Here is an 18,605-nt window from a genome sequence, read left to right as displayed (position 1 = left end):
TCCAATGCATGCAAGTGAAAAGTGAAAGTGAAGTCGCTCAGTCGTGTCTGACTCTTCGTGACCCCATGGACTGCAGCCTACCAGGCTCCTCCACCCATGGAATTTTCCAGGCAAGAGTACTGGAGTGGGAGGGCATGGCAACCCACTTCAATATTCCTGCCTGGAGAATCCCATGGAGAGAGGAGCCTGGTGGGCTACCGTCCATGGGGTCACAAAGAGTGGGACATGACTTAGCCACTATAACACAACAACAACAGCAGATAACTATGATGCTAAAATTTGAGCACTACTGTCTTTAGGGACTAGACATATAAAGCAGATTCTTGGGCCCTGGAGATCCTAATTCAGTAGGTCTGGGATGGGACCCAACAAGATTTCATAAGCTTCTGAGTTGATTCTGACTTACAACCCGATTTAAAAACTACTGACCCTGAGGACTCTTCCTGTGGCCCCAGGGCAGTATCCTCAGTTTTTAAACCCCTCTCTCATTACCCTCCAGTCACTCACTCACCACACAGAGCAAGGATGTGGCTGCTATCTTCATGCACAAACTTCCTGGTGACAGCCTCCTCCATGATTTGCTTCACCTGTAAATAAATGGGCGGCACCATTATTGATTGATTGGCTCAAAGGCCTGTGAGCAAGTAAATAGCTTGGCTTGCCTGCTTGGTCTGAGTTCAGCCACTTGCAGAGTAGAGGATAGGAATGGGAGGGGTGGGGAAGCAAAGTTTCTTCAATACAGACATTGCCAAATGTCTTGGAAAGTCAACCAGGAAAAGGTAGCCTGCCTGGCTCTTCTGTCCATGGGATTTCCCAGGCTGGAATACTGAAGTGGGTAGCCATTTCCTTCTCCAGGGGATCTTCCCAACCCAGGTCTCCTGCACCACAGGCAGATTCTTTACCAACTGAGCCGTCAGGGAAGCCAAAAAAGGTGCTATAAACCCACTAATCCATCAGTTCAGATATTCCAACCCAGGAGGAAGGGCCGTGCTGTGAGAACAGGGATGGGATGCTATTTGCTCATCTGTACTTGGCTGCAGAAGGCTTGTCCTTCAGGGACAAATTGTCTCAGTACAGGCCGCAGGAAGACACCTGACCCTCCTTTTCTCCCTTCTCCGAGGGGAGGGTAGGTCCATCCAGGTCTCAGGGACACTCCCCACATGCTCACAAGCCCAGCCTTCTCTCTGTCTAGGCAAAACCCTATGTTCGGGTTCCTACCTGAATGTAAAAGCTTCAGAATACCTTGTAAGGTAAGCAGTCACAGCTTTCTGTAGAAAACACTTTAAAAACCTTTTAAATTGATGTACAATAAGTATATAGAAAAGGGTATATATTCATTGGAAGGACCATTGCTGGAGCTCCACCTGATTCTAAGAGTTGACTCACTGGAAAAGACCCTGATGCTGGAAAAGGTTGAAGGCAAGAAGAGAAGAGGGCAGCAGAGGGTAAGCTGGTTAGATAGCATCACTGACTCCATGGACAAGAGTGGTGGGAGACAGTGGAGGATGGAGGAGCCTGGCATGCTATAGTCCAGGGGGTTGTACAGAGTCCAACACTACTGAGCAACTGAACGAGAACAAATATATCATAATTACATAGCTTGAAGAATTTTTACAAACTGAACACACCTGTGAAAGTAGCATCAGCTCAAGAAACAACACGTGACCAGCACCCTAAAGTAGCCCTGGACTCTGCCATGACTCCTTCTAGTCACTACTCCTTTCCAAGGTACCCACTACCCTGACTTCTAACATGGTAGAGCACATGTGTGGGATTTTGTGCTTTTTATAGATGGAATTGCTCAGTGTGTAGTTTGTGTGACTGTGAGATTTGTTCATGTTGTATGTGGATGTGCATTTTTCATTCTCCATTGTGTGAACAACCCATAGCTGACTGGGATTTGGGTAGCTTCCAATTTGGGGCTGTTATGGACAGTGCTGCTATGAACACTCTAGATGTGTCTTTGTGTGAACATGGGGCTCATTTCTTTGGATTTATATTTTTAGGCAAGGAATTTCTGATGAGGGTATTTGGCATTATGAGATTTTTGCCAATTTACATTCCCATCAGCAGTATAGAAGGTTCTAGTTGCTCCCAACACTGAAGCCAAGCACTTTTGATGCCCTGGGGGAACCTGTGTGGGTGTGTGTGTGTGTGTTAGTTGCTCAGTCGTATTGGACTCTTTGCGACCCCATGGACTGTAGTCCATGAGACTCCTCTGTCCATAGAATTCTCCAGGGAAGAATACTGGAGTGGTTGCCATTTCCTTCTCCAGGGGATCTTCCCCATCCAGGGGTTGAACCTGAGTCTCCTGAATTGCAGGCAGATTTTTTAACCATCTGAGCCATCCGGGAAGCCCCTGGGGGAACCTGCCAAGAGACAAATACTAATACTGAAGATTAGAGGGATGGATTACCTCAATCCCTGTCTTAAATCTTACTGATTTAGTGAGCTCTGGTCAGAGCGAGCCTTGCCATTCTTTGGACAGTGTCCTGTGTCCAGCGTCCTGATGCTGCCCTTGCTCTCCAGGCCCTCACTTCTGTTTGTAAGGTGGTAGAGCTTCTAAAGTCTGGGAAGGATGGAGGAAGGACCAGGAGTCTCCTCCTTACTGCAAAGTGCTCATGGTTAGTGGTTTAGGTAAAGGAGGATCTGATCGATCCTGCACTCTAAACTATTAAAAGCTTCCTAGATTACTTCCCAAGGGGTGTTTACATTAAACAGAGCATCATGTCACAGCTCAAAGACCAGTAGACATCTAAGGCAGGCTGCTGGGGCAGATTTTTGGATTAGGAGGACCTATAGATGCCTTTAGTGGCTCAGACAGTAAAGAATCTGCCTGCAATGCAGGAGACCCAAGTTTGATCCCTGGGTTGGGAAGATCCCCTAGAGAAGGAAATGGCAACCCACTTCAGTATCCTTGCCTGGAAAATCCCATGGACAAAGGTGCCTGGCAGGTTACAGTCCATGGGGTTGCAAAGAGTCGGGCACGACTGAGTGACTAACACACACACACACACATACCTATGCCCTGGGAATTCCCTGGCGGTCCAGTGGTTAGAACTTAGTGCTTTCACGCCCGGAGCCTAGGTTCAAACCCTGGTCAGGGAGCTAAGATCCTGCAAGCCATGCAGTGCGGACCAAAAAAAGCAAAAGGACTACAGGTCCTTTGTGAAAAGCCAGCTTAGTCAACAATCGCCCCACTGTCTCTATATGTAGGATAAGAAAGGATATGTTTCTCTCAAAATCAAGCCCTGAAGGTCAAGGGAACCAAGAGTTCAGAGCGGGTCAACCTCTATCAGGTCATATACAGAGCTGTGGCATATCCTGGACATTTCTCACATTTGTCTAAGAATCATTCTCAGAGTAGTACAGACAGCCCTTCTAAATACTGCCTTCCCTGAAATCTCTGCTATCATCCCTGACTAACCCCGAATTTGGAACGCACCAACAATCCTAGCACATGCACCCATAGTTTGGGTATAGCTACATTTTTACTCTTGTTTACACTGTTCATATGAGTCTCTGTCACTACACTGTTTCCTGAGGATAATCACTGGGATTTAAGATTTCTTTTTTCCTTGGGGAGACAAGACTTAGGGCTTAAATGTTAACGTGATATACGCCTGGACTTAAAAAAACTTTTGGCCACGTCACAACAAAAGCACAATGGAGCTTCTCAAACACAGTTGGAAAGGTGATGGCTTCAGCTGCCTCTTTGCCAACAGGAAGTAAGGAAACACATTTAGGGCACAATAGCCAGGCTATAATTAATGCAGAGCCTTAATTATGAGCCTTCCAGAATTCTATAAGAACCCTGAGCCTTCTCCAGTCCTGAAACCTCTCAGTTCAGTCGCTCAGTTCTGTCTCTTTGCACCCCCCCCCCCACCCGCCATGGACTGCAGCACACCAGGCCTCCCTGTCCATCAGCAACTCCCAGAGCTTGCTCAAACTCATGACCATTGAGTCAGTGATGCCATCCAACCATCTCATCCTCTGTCGTCCCCTTCTCCTCCTGCCTTCAATCTTTCCCAGCATCAGTGTCTTTTCAAATGAGTCAGTTCTTTGCATCAGGTGGCCAAAGTATTGGAGTTTCAGCTTCAGCATCAGTCCTTCCAATGACTATTCAGGACTGATTTCCTTTAGAATTGTATGTTTTGATCTCCTTGCAGTCCAAGGGACTCTCAAGAGTCTTCTCCAACACTACAGTTCAAAAGCATCAATTCTTCGGTGCTCGGCTTTCTTTATAGTCCAACTTTCACATCCATACATGACTACTGGAAAAAACATAGCTTCAACTATACAGACCTTTGTCGGTAAAGTAATGTCTCTGCTCTTTAATATGTAACCTCTAGGAAAGGGGAAAGAAACCAATATGGTAAACTTTTCTATATCAGCTAAATATCAGTATCCCTATTTTAGAGATGTAGAAATTGAGACTCAGAAAGGTTAAGTAACTTATTCCAGATCACAAAGAACTAGGTCCAGACTATTTCAAAGTTTATGCATTCCCATCAGACTCTGTAGTCTCCAAGATCAATAGGCCTTATTTACCAAACATTTATTGAGTGCCAATGATCACTGAGATCAAACCAGTCAATCCTAAAGGAAATCAACCCTGAATATTCATTGGAAGGACTGCGGATGAAGCTGAAGCTTCAATACTTTGGCCACCTGATGCGAAGAGGCAGTGCATTGGAAAAGACCCTGATGCTGGGAAAGATTGAGGGCAGGAGAAGGAGCGACAGAGGATGAGATGGTTTTTGGATGGGATCATCGACTCAATGGACGTGAGTTTGTGCAAACTCCCGGAGATAGTGAAGGCCAGGGAAGCCTAGAGCACTGCAGTCCATGGGGTCGCAAAGAGTCGGACACGATTGAGCAACTGAACAACACTGAGTGCCTACTGTGTGCCAGGCATGGATATAGAGTTCTGGATAAAACAGGTGTCCTGCCTCATGGAGTTGACTGGGCTCCATTCAGAGGCTGCATCCATTCTAATCCACTCTGGGTTTGGAGCTCTCCAGCGTGCCTCTGCGGGTGAGTCATTCACACGGGCACCTCCCCTTCCCGCCCCCCCCCTCACCCCGCCCCATGAATTGAAATGGCTTTTAGGGCAGGGACAAAGTAGAGGACATTAGTACGTACAGGGAAGGACTTCTCTTTGTGACATGGGCGGGGGGGCTCCTCAAAAGAGAGGAAAAAAAATCTGAGTCTTAAAAACCATTCTCAAAAAGCCCCCTTGGCCTCTGGGTATGGAGGTGGGCGTGGAGTGAGAAGATGTGGTGTGCGGCGAACCCTCTTGCACCCGAGACTCAGTTCCCAGAAAGATAACCGAATGGGGTGTAGGGCAAACCGGAGCTAAGCCCCCAAGTCACCGGTTTAGCGCGGGCCCCGCCCCCTCCCCAGGCGGCGAGGGCAATGAATGGGCAGCTCGGTTCTCCAGAAATCGCCGCCACCCCTCCCCCTCGGTCTCCCAGAGCTGCTGCTGTCACAGGGCGGGGAGCTGCGGGATCGCGGAGCAAACAAACCCTGAAGCGCCGGCCTAGCCCCTGGGGCCGAGGGGTGCTGCCCCCTGATCCGGGAGTCGGGCGGGAACCGCAGTCAGTCCAGGACCGGCCCCCGTCCGAGGCCGGTGAGCGCCCGCACCCTGGGATGGGCGCAGATCTTTCTGTCCCGTGGGCCGTGAGGACAGGGACGCGAGCCCCCGGAGGTCCGTGCCCCGACTTTACCTCCTTTTTCACGTTCCACAGCAGTTTCTCTTTGACCGCGTCCTCCGCGCTGCCCATCTTGCGGCGGCTGACCCGGGGAAGGTGCCCAGCGGCCCCCTATGCCCCCCACGCGCCCTCGCCGCCTCCGCGCCTCTCAGCTCAGCGCCCCACGCACCAGGCGGAGCCCCCGCCCGCCGCGCTCCCCGCCAGCCGCCGCCGCCACCACTGCCCGGTGCTGGGCTCCGCAGCCATCTTCCGAGCCCCGCACAGACGTCAGGAGCCTGGCCCGGCCCCTTCCCACTGCCGGGGGCGGGGTGGGGGGGTGCGCTCAGCTACGGGGAGGTGGGGGGGTCGGGCCGGGGGGAGACTGCGCGTGCCTGGGGGCGGCGTGCCCGGGCGCGCGCCCCGCGGGCCGCTGTCATAGCAACGCGCCGGCTCCAGCCCCGAGGGCGCGAACCCGCATTGTGAGCGCCGGTCGCCCGCCCTGCACAGCGCTGGGCCGAGGAGGCGGGGCGCGCCCCTGGACCCCCGCCCCAGGCGGCTAAGGGGGGCAAGTCGCTCTTGCGAAAGCTGGCCCCATCCAGCTGGATGTTCCGTGATTCCTACACGCTCGATTTCCCGACGGGAGGGGCCGGGACCCCCGCGCCTCGAGTCTGATTACTGGGAAGCCCGTGTTGGTCCCCCGGCTGGGAGGAAGGTGGTGGCGCGCCATCGTTTCTTTAAAACCCCCTGCTGGCTGGGCACCCTCCGTTGCAAACCTTGTTGATAGGGGAGTGGGAGAGCAGCCGCCCCCGTCTGCAGAGGCGCGGCTGGGTCTGAGAGCGCCAGAGTCACGGTGAGCCGTCCCTCCTCCGAGGGGTCGCCACGACCCGTCTGGCTTTTCTCGCAGCTACATGGGACGTGGGGGCGCGGGTTGGAGTAACTGGGACCAGCGGGAACTGGCACGGAAACTGGAGGTGAGACAAGCACCTTCAGCACGATTTGCTTGGTAGGCTTAAGCAGCCCCACCTGGGAACGGAGGGCGACAAACGGTGGCCCAAAGTGACAAAGAACACCTGCTGCTCCCAACCGAGGAGCGGCGTTCACAAAGATAGCTGAGAGGAGGGGCTTAGCCCTCTATCGCACAAATGGAGAATCTTCCTAAGTGATGCAACATGATAGCGCAAAAAAAATAAAAACTCAAGGAAGCATATCGGCCCTCCGAAATTGAAAGCCCAAGCCTCGAGCCCGCATCCGGTGTTTTCAAGTCCCCCAAAGCAGACCACTAGCCTGGGAAAAGTTTACGCGGAGGTTTCGCCTAGAGGCTTGTGTAAATAAACCTCGCGAGAGATCGCGAGGAGCCCCGCCCCACCAGGAGAGGACACGCCCCCGAGGCGGGGACCGGAAGCGATCTATTCAGCCCGGAAGTAGTGGTGACTTGGTACACGTGAACGGCAGCATGGCGGTGCATCGCTCTGGCCCGCTTAAGCAGCAGAATAAAGCGCATAAAGGCGGGCGGCATCGGGGTCGAGGGTCCGCGCAGCGAGACGGCAAGGGTAAGAAGGTAGGGTTGGAGGAAGAAGAGCTGTTTAATCGATATTAACTGCTTTTCTTCGTGCCCAGAATGAGCTCCTACTTCCAGCCTGGACCCCGCGCAAAGGGTCTAAGGAGGGCAGACAGGGGTCCCCTTTCTTAACCTGCTAGTGCTTTGCGCAAGATCAGAAAGGTCTGATATCCTTCCAGGCCGTCTAGCACCGAAAACCCTAAGCAAGAAGGTGAGAAAAGATCTCAGCAGGGTGGACCAGAGGCATCGCGCCAGCCAGCTCCGAAAGCAGAAGAAGGAGGCGGTGAGAGGACTCGGGTTAGGGGATTGGTGTGGCTTCACAACCTTTCTAGGCGGGTAATGCCTCGAACTAGAAAATGTGACCCTGGGAAGGGCTCAGAGATGGAGGATAACTCTAGAGCACGTGTCAGGTGTGCAGGCCCAGACTCAAGCTATAGCTTTCTTTGCCTTGTGCCTACCTTCTGCCCACCTCCTTGGCATACGTGACACCTTTTAACAAGAGAGATGCTGGTTTGGAGGCTGAGAATGGGCCTCTGTACTGTTGGAAATGCAGTACTGGAATAAAGTATTGAAACATTGAGGTGTTCTCTGATGCTTTCTTTCCTCAGGTTTTGGCAGAAAAGAGACAGCTTGGCAGCAAGGATGGCCCTCCTCATCAGGTACTGGTGGTGCCCCTGCACAACAGGATTTCCCTGCCAGAGGCCTTTCAGCTGCTTCAGGATAGGGACACTGGAACTGTACACTTGAATGAATGGGGAAGCACCCATAGCTTTATGCTATTATGCCCCCGCTTGAAACATCGGTGGTTTTTCACATCAGCAAGGCCAGGTTAGAGTATGCAACAATATTTCCTATCATTATGTTTTGAGCATTAATGGTAATACTTTGTAAGTAAAATGTCCTGATGTCAACCACCTTTTCCTACTGACTTTGTCTTCTATTCCAGGGGATCTGCACACTGTGTTAGACATGGCTAAAGTGGCTGATACCATCCTGTTCCTCCTTGATCCACTAGAAGGCTGGGATAGCACCGGGGATTACTGCCTTTCTTGCCTGTTTGCTCAGGGCCTTCCCACCTATAGTAAGTGAGTTGGAAGTATTGCAGGCCAAGAAAGGAAGTGAATTAGCATTTATTGTTCACCTCTAATTTGCCAGATACTATGTCTAACACTTGATATTTTTGGGGGGGTTGTACGAGTATGTGTGGCCTTAACTTGGTCCATTATTTACAAGTCATATATCAAGGTGCCTTTTTATTTCTGGACTGCCAGTTGCCCAGAGAAAGGAGAAGATTATGAAGTTTGGTTTTATTGTGAAATTTCTTTAGGGTAACTTGATTGTTGGGTTGCCCAGTGATCTCTGGGCTCACAACTAAACTATTAGCTTGTTTGTGAACTGCAGAGGGGGATTTTCATATAGTGAAGCAACAAGTCATGAAACCTTTTCTCTTTTGCTTACAGCATTAGCTGTCCAAGGGATTTCTAGCCTCCCGCCGAAGAAACAAATAGATGCCAGAAAAAAGCTAAGTAAAGCAGTGGAGAAGCGCTTTCCTGAGGACAAACTCCTCCTGTTAGATACTCAGCAGGAGGCAGGGATGCTGCTCAGGCAGTTGGCTAACCAAAAACAGCGGCATCTTGCCTTTCGAGATCGGCGTGCCTATCTGTTTGCTCATGCTGCTGAGTTTGTGCCTAGTGAAGAGAGTGACTTGGTGGGCACCTTGAAGATCTCAGGCTATGTTCGTGGTCAGGCTCTGAATGTAAATAGCGTGCTGCATATCATTGGACATGGTGATTTCCAGATGAAGCAGGTAGATGCCCCTGTGGACCCTTTCCCTTTAAATCCGAGAGTGATCAAATCCTCAAAGGACTCAGGCATGGCAATGGAGGTAAGATTGGTGTTCTTAAAAACTATGTCTTGTACATTGATGGATGAGAACTAATTAACGTCAGAGAACGTGGTACGGCTACACTCTTGGACAAATATCCTAGTCCCTGGAGGTAATTGTGAAACAAGGCAATAGTCAACTACAAATAAGTTGATGTGTCAAATATTTATTCAGTGCTTTGTAGATGTTCTGCATAGCAATTGGCTCTGAGTCTATAGGTAGACACAGATGTAGTCTCTCTCCTTAGATAACTTAATTAGGTCAGAAAAATGGCAAACACCTGTGAAATAAAGATTGAGAAAGTATGGTTGAGCTACATACCTGCAGTGGAAGTGAGGAAAAGACTGGCAAGATTCACGGAAGAGATTGACTTTTGCCAGGTACTGAGAAGGATGAATGTGTTTTATGAGTTGAAAAGAGATGGAAGAATATCTCAGCAAATAGAGACAACATGAGCCTTGGCAAAGTGATAGATCAAAGGGTTTTTTTGAACTCTGCGGATAACAGTGGCTGGGAGTAATAAACAGGTAGGCATGGGATCAGATTATGAAGGCTTCAAGAGCTCAGCAGACTTATAGATTTAGAATGCTAGGAAATAGAACTATTTGAAAAATCCTGACAAGTTTTGGCTTTCTATTTGAGGACTGTGCTCTTCTAGATCTTCTAATTATGTTAGATTTAGTAGATTTTTGGCTAACACTTAATTGACTGTCGACTGTTCGGGTTTTCAGATTTGTGCTGCAGATGCTGTAGCTGATATGGAGGAAGACCTGAAGGTTCTAATGAAGGCAGACCCTGATAAACAAGAATCTTTGCAAACAGAGGTTATCCCAGATCCAATGGAGGGGGAACAGACCTGGCCCACAGAGGAGGAGCTGAGCGAGGCACATGGTTGGTGTTGGCAAACTTGAAATTCATCTGGCCTAGAATTGTGGGTTTTGTCTAACTGCTCACAGTGAGGACCTTAAAAGGTAGATGAGGCAGTACTGGAAGTCTGTCTTCTCTTACCTCCAAAGGCTGTAGTTTGCACTGAGCAAACACTGGACACAGCTTTGTTCTATCTCTAAGAATTACTTACTGTTTTCTAATGAAAGGGTAAATAAACTTCCAATTCATTGTAAGACTTGCTTGACCGTGTCAGTATTGCTAGTTCTGAGGCAGCTGAAATAAACTTGTAAGTGCCTGCCAGAGTTCCTGGTATTGGTAGCAATATATCCTGTGTCATAGAGGAGAGGAGGAGGTCTGTAACTTCATCATGTGGGCTTTTACAGACTTACTGAAGGAAAGTTCCAAGGTAGTGAAGAAGGTTCCCAAAGGAACATCCAGTTATCAAGCTGAATGGATTCTGGATGAGGATGGTGAAAGTGGTGGGGAAGGAGATGAGTACGATGATATAGAACACGAGGATTTTATGGAAGAGGAATCTCAGGTAAGGAAATGGGCCCTTGGGCACCCTCTGTGTATAGCCCCCAGTGCAAGGCAAGGTGCGTTGCTGACCGTAAGGGGTATGTGTGGTCTGTTTCTTAGGAATAGCTTTGTAGTTGCCGGACTGAGTCTCTGTTTTATAACTCATTCTCTATTAGAGTTAATATTGGTTTGGACTGTGTATCTAGTAAATTTCAGCATAGTGGCCTTTTGTGTAAAGATGTGGGTTTCTTCAGAAACTGTGATCCTTCATTCTATAGGATGAGGGTAGTGAAGAGGAAGAAGAGGAGGAATGTGAAACTATGACTATAGGAGAGTCTGTACGTGATGATCTGTATGATGAGAAAGTGGATGAAGAGGCTGAGGAAAAAATGCTGGAGAAATATAAACAACAAAGACTCGAAGAGATGTTCCCAGATGAAGTAGATACCCCCCGTGATGTGGCTGCTAGAATTCGGTGAGTCAACAAGTCCAAAACCAATCAACACATTTTTATTTAAAACTTGCATGGCTCAGAACTATGTCAGTGTGATATAAAAGAAGAAAAAACACATTGTTCTTCCTCCCAAAGCCTAACCTTACAGGGGAAGGGAACAGACATACAGGAAACAGTCATATATATTCACATTCTACACTGTGTAGTACAGGCTAATAATGTTACAGAAATATAATTGTGATTAATTAGCAAATGCTTCCTTTGGAGCTAAGACTCAATTAAACTATATAACATTTGAAGATTTGGGGAAGTTTGGGTAAAACAGCAAGAACAAAAGAGTTAGGGGTGAAGGTGATCTTGTCTGCTCTAAAGGTGAGTCTCAGTAAAACCAGAGTTTATGCTGGTTCTTAAAGGGGTAAGGCTTTTATCAAGGACCCTGCTAGTCAGGTTAAAGAGCCACTCCCGGATATGCAGCAGGGAGCCACTGTTAATACTTTAAAGAAGCTGGGGTTTGGTACTGAAATACTTGTTACTGGCTCTTTTGGGGGGTGGTCCTGATATAGGCCATTAGGTTATTTTGAAAGGTAGTTCCTTTAAGCTAAAGCCTTAGCCATTTATTTAATTTTTAAAAGTAAAAAATTTTTTTCCTTTTTTTTTTTTTCATTTTAAGCCTTAGGCATTTTAAGTGAGGTGAGTGAAACAGTTAAGTAGCACCATATAAACGTCACTGTGAATTTCTTTAAAATATCCTCTATATTCTAGATTTCAGAAATACAGAGGCCTTAAGAGCTTCCGGACATCTCCGTGGGATCCTAAGGAAAACCTCCCTCGGGATTATGCTCGGATCTTTCAGTTTCAGAACTTTATTAATACCCGGAGACGCATCTTTAAAGAGATTGAAGAAAAAGAAGTTGAAGGAGCTGAGGTATCTGCTTCCCTTTGTTCATCCCTATAATTAGCTTATTTGCCAAGGTCGTGTCTGTCCCCTCTCCCCATTCATTCTCTTGGCATGAGTACCTTAATGAGTTTTATGCTGCGTACAGCTGACTTAGAGAAGCTGCTGAGTTACTGATCAGAGTGACACTGGGAACAAAGAGGTGTCAGATTTTAATTGGGAAAGCTTAATCTGGGTGGTTGAGGCATCTGTGCAAGGCAGTCTTGGAGGGTGAGCACTGGCTTTATCAATGTTTGGGAGACTTAACATAGTTGGAGAAATGCTTCATCATTATTGAGACCGTAAGAGTAACTGCATAATCGTATTCTGCTTTCTCCTGGCAGGTTGGCTGGTATGTCACACTTCATGTCTCTGAAGTCCCTGTCTCAGTGGTTGAGCACTTCAAGCGAGGCACACCCTTGATTGCATTTTCGTTACTACCTCATGAACAGAAAGTGAGTTAGTGTCTTGTGGGAAATGGGAATTATGGCACTTTCCAACCAGTTTTGTCTGACAGCCTAATGTTTTATGTGGCTTACGTTTTGCTTCTTGGAATGTGACTCTGCCTTTATGATGAGGAGTAAGGGGAGGATAACAAGAGAAGTCAATGATGGTTTTACCTACATGTCTGAACCTGTCTGATGCACCTCAGTGATGTCATCTCTGTATGGTTCTGAGACTTCTCTGACCTAAGTATGTTTGTCAGATCAGACTTTAGTCAAGGATTGGCATCCATAAAAATAAAGAGGGCTTCTGCCAAGGTATGGGCTTCCCTTGTGGCTCAGCTGGTAAAGAATCCACCTGCAATATGGGAGACCTGGGTTCAATCCCTGGGTTGGGAAGATCCCCTGGAGAAGGGAAAGGCTTCTGGAATACTGGAATACTCCAGTATTCTGGCCTGGAGAATTCCTTGCACTGTATAGTCCATGGGGTTACAAGGAGTCAGACATGACTGAGTGACTTTCACTTTCATGCCAAGGTATAGATCTTTTTTCTCTTGGCCAGCATCATGTAGGTTGGGGTGTAAGAAAGCTCTGGCCTTTGGTCAGTGTGAGTAACAGTTGAAGCAAGAAGGGTCTTGATGAGTGTGGTTTGGCAGTGTGTGGTTAGTGAGTGACTTGTAGCCATTGATTTTGTGGTAGATGTTGAACCCTTGTATGTTACACATGGGAAGGTCAACTAGTATAGCAGGGACATGAAAGTTCTGAAAGCCAGCTTATTTTCAATTTGAATGCAAGTTATTAGTGAAGGTAAAAGATGGATTTGTGTTTCATCATTTATACTACACCATAAATTAGTATAGGGCTTCCCAGGTGGCTCAGCAGTAAAGAATCTGTCTGCAGTGCAGAGATGCGGGTTCAGTCCCTGGGTCCGGAAGATCCCCTGGAGAAGGAAATGGCAACCCACTCCAGGATTCTTGCCTGGAAAATCCCATGGACAGAGAAGCCTGGCAGACTACAGTCCATGGAGTCACAAGAAGAGTTGGACGTGACTTAGTGACTAAACAACATAAATTAGTACTGTCAGCTCTTCGGGTGCACCCAGTCTGCTGGTTTGGTTTGCCTTCTTTTACTTTGGGTGTTCTACTCCTGATATGAAGTTCTGTTTCTTTACTTGGTCCCCAGATGTCAGTACTTAATATGGTGGTGAGCCGGCACCCTGGCAACACTGAACCCGTGAAAGCTAAAGAGGAGCTGATCTTCCACTGTGGATTCAGGCGCTTCCGAGCCTCACCTTTATTCTCTCAGCACACTGCAGGTAAGCAGCAGGGAAGTTTCTGGGTTTTTGTTCATTTTACTGTCTTTTAGGGGACTGTGATTTTGTGGCAGGGGGTGGGAGTGTGAGAGGGTGGGGATGGGGTGTGCAGAATACAGCATTTCAAACTTTGGTTTAGGAGCCAATGATGTTTCCATTCAAAATGTCTGAACCTGTCTGAAGCATCCCAGTGATGCAAACTCTGTGTGGTGCTGAGGCTCCTGTGCCATGAGTATTTGCTGCAGAGTCAGTGTTGAATAGGGATCAGCAGCTTTCAAGTAATGATGTGTCATGGAACCCTTGGCATCTGATGTCCCAGTGGGTGAAGTCTAAGGGGTGGCCCACAGTTGGATAAAGCAGAGGTGTATGGCTTCTGAGATCTTGAGGTTAGATGAGAGTTTGGACAGTGATGACCAGGGATACTCCTAAGACAAAAAATGATTGTCCTCTTACAGTCTTTAGAGTGGGAAGATATTTGCAGTATGTCGGGGCTTCTGAACGTTACCCACACTCTCAGCCCCCAGGGTTGGCCAGAGGAAGGTGAGAAAAGGCAGTATTAATGGATGCTCTGGATAATTTCTTTGCTCACCAACCATTCTGTCTAAATGAGGGATTGATATTGCCCTTTTATTTCCCTATAACTTTCAGTATTAATTTAAAAAAATGTATTGTCTATATCTGCTTTTGTGCTTTAGTGAGAATTGAGTAATTAGAAGAGAGACTCAATGGTCACAAAGCCTAAAATACTTACTCTGATTATAGAAAATGTTTGCCAATCCTTGCTCAAGATTAAGAGCTGTTGAATTAGTGGAGTGTTTTTCTGTAAAACACCGATTCTTAAATGAGGTAGGGTGATATGTATCAGGATCACCTGGAGAACTTTTTCAAACCCCAGAATACAGTTCAAGCTTCAAGACTCTGCCTCCTACTTCGAAAAATCACTCTGCTAGGACAGAGTTGTATTTTTCAGTTGTACAGAGGCCAGAAAATGCTTGGAGAACTAGTAGGATAAAGAAACATTAGTTGCTTTAGTTTACGAGTTCCAGTGCTACAGCTTTTGCACAGGCCTCTGGATTACCTATTGTTTCTCAAAATACGTTCTGGTTTTCATTCTTTTAATGGCAGCGGATAAACATAAATTTCAGAGGTTCCTGACTGCAGACACAGCCCTGGTGGTGACAGTATATGCCCCGATCACTTTTCCTCCTGCATCTGTGCTGCTTTTCAAACAGAACAGCAATGGTAAGTTGCGTTCACAGAGGTGAATAGGCCTGCAGGTCCTTAATAAGATTAACTGGTCTCTGTATTTAAATTTGGGAGTCAAATGGTAACAAAAAAGTTAATGATGTTTTTTAAATTGTCCCAATTTCAGGATGACAAGTGGGGTTTTATCTTGCTTGCAAACCTTAGCTAATTGGTAGAGGCTGCTCAGGTGCTCTGTTTAGGCTAGATTCTGAGGACAGGCCCAGCAGGAATATCAGTGATCTTGGCCATGAACCCAGGAGGGCCACATAGTACATCCCCACTGGGTTTCCCAAGATCTCTCATAGGTCTTTAAATAGACTGGACAGTAAGTGAAGGCTTTGACCAAAAGCCTCCTGCTGCTCTGCTTTTCCCCCCCAGGAATGCACAGCCTCATTGCCACAGGCCATCTCTTGTCAGTGGATCCAGACAGGATGGTCATCAAGAGAGTTGTTCTGAGTGGTCATCCTTTCAAAATTTTTACTAAGATGGCAGTGGTGCGTTACATGTTTTTCAACAGAGGTAGGTGTGACAGAGGGGATCCAGTTGCCTTTGTGGGATGAAGGTTGGGTTTATACATTATGGATAGGTGTTTCATCTGGTCTTCTCTGTGTTTCTTTATCTTAAGAGGATGTACTGTGGTTTAAACCTGTGGAACTGAGAACAAAATGGGGCCGCAGGGGCCACATCAAGGAGCCTTTGGGTAAGAGAATGTGCGATGTGGGAGCTTGTGTAGACTTCCCCAGCGCTGTTAAACGACCACTGGGTTAAGAGACCACTGCTTTAAAGTTTTCTATTAATATGACCAACTCATTCTGTTTTCATTCTAGGTACTCATGGTCACATGAAGTGCAGTTTTGATGGGAAGCTAAAATCTCAGGACACAGTACTGATGAATCTTTATAAGAGAGTTTTCCCCAAGTGGACTTACGATCCATATGTACCAGAACCAGTCCCCTGGGTGAAAAGTGCGATTTCTTCAACACTGCCTGAAGTGGACATGGAGTAGTGGATTCAGTGGGATTCTGTCTCACCGCTACTAGTGAGCACTCTAGGGTGGGAGCCTGTAGCTGTGACTGCCCAGTTTGTCTTTCTACGTAAGCCTACTTAAGGGCTCCTGCTCCTTTGTGCAGAAGACTTTTCTTGGCTTTGAGGAGGCGTCTCAGTTAAGTATGGATGTTTTTCTAGTTCAACTTAGTCCAAAAACATTAAATCTTACTGAAATACACATTCTCCAGTAGGGTTTTGAAGGCTGTTTTAGAGGGGAAGATAGGAACTTGACAATGACCAGGAGACAAAATTTCCAAGTGTCTAGATAGACACTTGAGTCCCTTTTCTTCCTTTTGCACATATTAAACAGAAACAGATTGCTAAGGAGCTGCCTTTTCATCCTGCTTCTTCACCCAAGTTAGGGAGGTTAAGTCTACATTTCCACCACTGAGCACAATACAGATGTTCTTTACTTCTGCAGGAACTGTTCGAAAATGCTGAGACAGCACAACGGCCACTCCAACACCAGCTGTAGGTTCAATAAGCAATTTCATCCTCTCCCACACCAGCTGGGTTGCATACTGTCGGTACAGAAGTAAGAATTAGTGACACGGGAAAAGGGGGAAAGAGCCTAGTTGGTTGGCCTTTATGATTAAAGGCCAAATGGGGGTGTATGCCCAGTCTGAGTATTCCTATTTGTGATACATTTGTGTTTGTCAGTGAAGGGCCAGGGCTTTTTTCATTCTGACTTGCTTTACTGTCTCGACACTCATCTAGAGCACCCTCTTACATGTTATGAAATCACCTAGTCAAGTCCCCTTGTGGGTTAGTTGCCGTTTACAACAGGAGGGTTTTTGCCTAAGAAGTTGCTCCACTCTTTTGTTGTTTTCTTTCCTCTTGGAGCCTCACCTTAATTTCATCCTCTGTGACAGTGAAGACATCATCCACGAGGTCTCTTATAATAGGCCAGGTGTTTAAGCCAATGCTGGATTTGATACCATCTGCTATGGTTTCCGGAGGATAGGGGTTGGGGGTCAGTTCCCCTTTCAGTTTGGACTGGTAGCAGTCATCTGCATTCAAGGGTTCAGCAGCATATACCTTCACACTGGGTCTCAGAGCCTAGGAAGAGGAATATTAGATACCTTACAACTAGCCACAGCCATTTTGCCCGCATGCTTGCAGTAAAACAGATGGTACAGTTAACACATTTCTGCCCAAGAGCCTTTCTTTTAATCTATGTAATGGAAATAAGGCCTTTAAGCATTTAAATTGTTTTCCACTCTGGCCTTCAGTTGCCTAGATCACAGCTGGTTCTGCTGGTGACTTGGGAAAGGAGTAGCTCCTGACCTGCACAGTAAGTTGGTGAGATGGAATTCAAAGGACTGCGAGGGTGCCGCTCACTGTAACGGCTCTTGTGCTGTAAAGTTTTCATTTAGAAGAGGGCAGTGATGCAGAGCAGAGCCTTCCATCCCAAGTGCCAGGGGGATGATAAGAAGGAACGGCAGTTTGGGGGGAATGCTGAGCAAGTATTCACAATGTACTGTAATACAAAATAAACTTCTGTGCCTGAAGTGGGGAGTCCTCCAGAAGCTGTTTCTCACCTTCACTGTAACGGCTATTCCAGCAAGCATTCCTCCTCCTCCTACAGGTACCACCAGTGCGTCTACCAAGGGAACCTTCAGTGAAAGTGTAAAGTATTAAAATAGGTGTGTTAATAACCAGTTTTATATGTACATATGAAAGAATTGGTTCTGTGGCCAAACATCAGCATCACTGGCAGCTAAACTAAGCTGTTACCTGGTTTAGCACTTCCATGGCAATTGTCCCTTGCCCAGCTATCACTGCAGGCTCCTGGTTGGGATGTACCATAATGCCTTCTGTTTCTTCCACAATTCTCTTTGTAATATTTTCTCTGGACTGAAAGAGGACATTACCTTAGCTTACTTTATCTGTATTTAATAGAGTCCCCAACAAGTTAGATTCAGTCATTTAACACTTCATTGGCTGCTTTTCTCAGACTTGGATCTGGCACTGAGGATATGACTGAACAAAATAGCCCCTGCACTCAGTGGAGTTACATTCTAATAGGGTGGGATGTAAGTAAATACAGGTATGTCTACATGCTTTGGAGGAAAATGAACAAGTCCTGTGTGTCTCCACAGAATATTCCAGGGAGAGAGGAACAGCAAGTACAAAGACCACAGAACAGGAGTGCTTGGCTTTGAGAAGCTGCTAAGTTAGTGTGGTTGGTGTGGAGTGTTTAGGGGACAGTAAGTGGAAGATGAGATCAGCAAAGAAGTAATGGGCCAGTTTGTCTGGGCCACAGGTGATTGCAAGAACTTTTGTTTCTGGGACTTCCCCTGGTGGTCCAGTGGCTGAGACTCCATGCTCCCAGTGCAGGGGACCAGGTTTCCATCCCTGGTCAGGGGACTAGATCCCACATGTTGCAACTAAAAGTTTGCATACCACAACTAAAGATCCCACATGCCATAATGAAGACCAAACATCCTGAATGCCACAACTGAGACCCATCTCTGCCAAATATTGAAAAAATACAGTATGATTTCTTAAGGTTGTTTAAAACAACAACAACAACAACACTTTTGTGTCCACTGTGTGTGAGGTGGAAAATCATTGGAGAATTTTGGGCTGACAAGTTGCCATTTACTGATACGGGGGAGACGGGA

At 47.1% G+C, this 18,605-nt stretch overlaps 3 protein-coding genes and 2 non-coding genes across 12 annotated transcripts in view; 3 read left to right on the top strand and 2 right to left on the bottom strand.

Annotated features, from left to right (window-relative positions):
* The window catches only part of SGSM2 (small G protein signaling modulator 2), a 38,180-nt gene extending 32,074 nt beyond the window's left edge, over window positions 1-6,106 (bottom strand). For 2 of the 3 annotated variants that reach the window (XM_061390653.1, XM_061390656.1), the window contains exons 1-2: window positions 5,730-6,106; window positions 512-587 (exon numbers count right to left, since the gene is read on the bottom strand). In XM_061390653.1, coding sequence (XP_061246637.1) covers window positions 512-587; window positions 5,730-5,786 — 133 coding nt within the window. In that variant the 5' untranslated portion in view covers window positions 5,787-6,106. The remainder of the gene's footprint in view (window positions 1-511; window positions 588-5,729) is intronic. The other variant, XM_061390654.1, reaches the window with a different exon arrangement.
* Window positions 6,107-6,397: 291 nt separating this feature from the next.
* TSR1 (TSR1 ribosome maturation factor) lies at window positions 6,398-17,489 on the top strand. 2 transcript variants are annotated; one of them, XM_061390659.1, is made up of 15 exons: window positions 6,398-7,243; window positions 7,431-7,534; window positions 7,860-8,079; window positions 8,198-8,332; window positions 8,712-9,136; window positions 9,868-10,027; window positions 10,408-10,565; window positions 10,822-11,018; window positions 11,760-11,922; window positions 12,276-12,386; window positions 13,557-13,689; window positions 14,812-14,928; window positions 15,310-15,450; window positions 15,557-15,631; window positions 15,759-17,489. In XM_061390659.1, exons 1-15 carry the CDS (start codon window positions 7,147-7,149, stop codon window positions 15,935-15,937), a joined length of 2,415 nt encoding a protein of 804 aa, XP_061246643.1. In that variant the 5' UTR covers window positions 6,398-7,146; the 3' UTR covers window positions 15,938-17,489. The 2 variants fall into 2 exon arrangements, with proteins under 2 accessions (XP_061246643.1, XP_061246644.1); XM_061390660.1 differs by having other exon boundaries at window positions 7,165-7,251.
* The window catches only part of SRR (serine racemase), a 23,614-nt gene continuing 16,040 nt past the window's right edge, over window positions 11,032-18,605 (bottom strand). For all 5 annotated transcript variants that reach the window (XM_061390676.1, XM_061390678.1, XM_061390677.1 and 2 more), the window contains exons 5-8: window positions 17,716-17,835; window positions 17,520-17,594; window positions 16,828-17,037; window positions 11,032-16,499 (exon numbers count right to left, since the gene is read on the bottom strand). In XM_061390676.1, the coding sequence (XP_061246660.1) occupies window positions 16,299-16,499; window positions 16,828-17,037; window positions 17,520-17,594; window positions 17,716-17,835 (606 nt within the window). In that variant the 3' untranslated portion in view covers window positions 11,032-16,298. The remainder of the gene's footprint in view (window positions 16,500-16,827; window positions 17,038-17,519; window positions 17,595-17,715; window positions 17,836-18,605) is intronic.
* Window positions 12,528-12,621, top strand: LOC133233157 (small nucleolar RNA SNORD91 family). Its single transcript, XR_009731632.1, has one exon. It is a non-coding gene; the product is annotated as a small nucleolar RNA SNORD91 family (small nucleolar RNA).
* On the top strand, window positions 13,821-13,915 carry LOC133233156 (small nucleolar RNA SNORD91 family). Its single transcript, XR_009731631.1, has one exon. It is a non-coding gene; the product is annotated as a small nucleolar RNA SNORD91 family (small nucleolar RNA).

The sequence above is a fragment of the Bos javanicus genome, chromosome 19 (genome assembly GCF_032452875.1).
Source record: "Bos javanicus breed banteng chromosome 19, ARS-OSU_banteng_1.0, whole genome shotgun sequence".
In the NCBI taxonomy this organism is placed as follows: Eukaryota; Metazoa; Chordata; class Mammalia; order Artiodactyla; family Bovidae; genus Bos; species Bos javanicus.
Note: the sequence above shows the minus strand (reverse complement) of the source record. Positions and strands in the feature narration are given on the sequence as shown.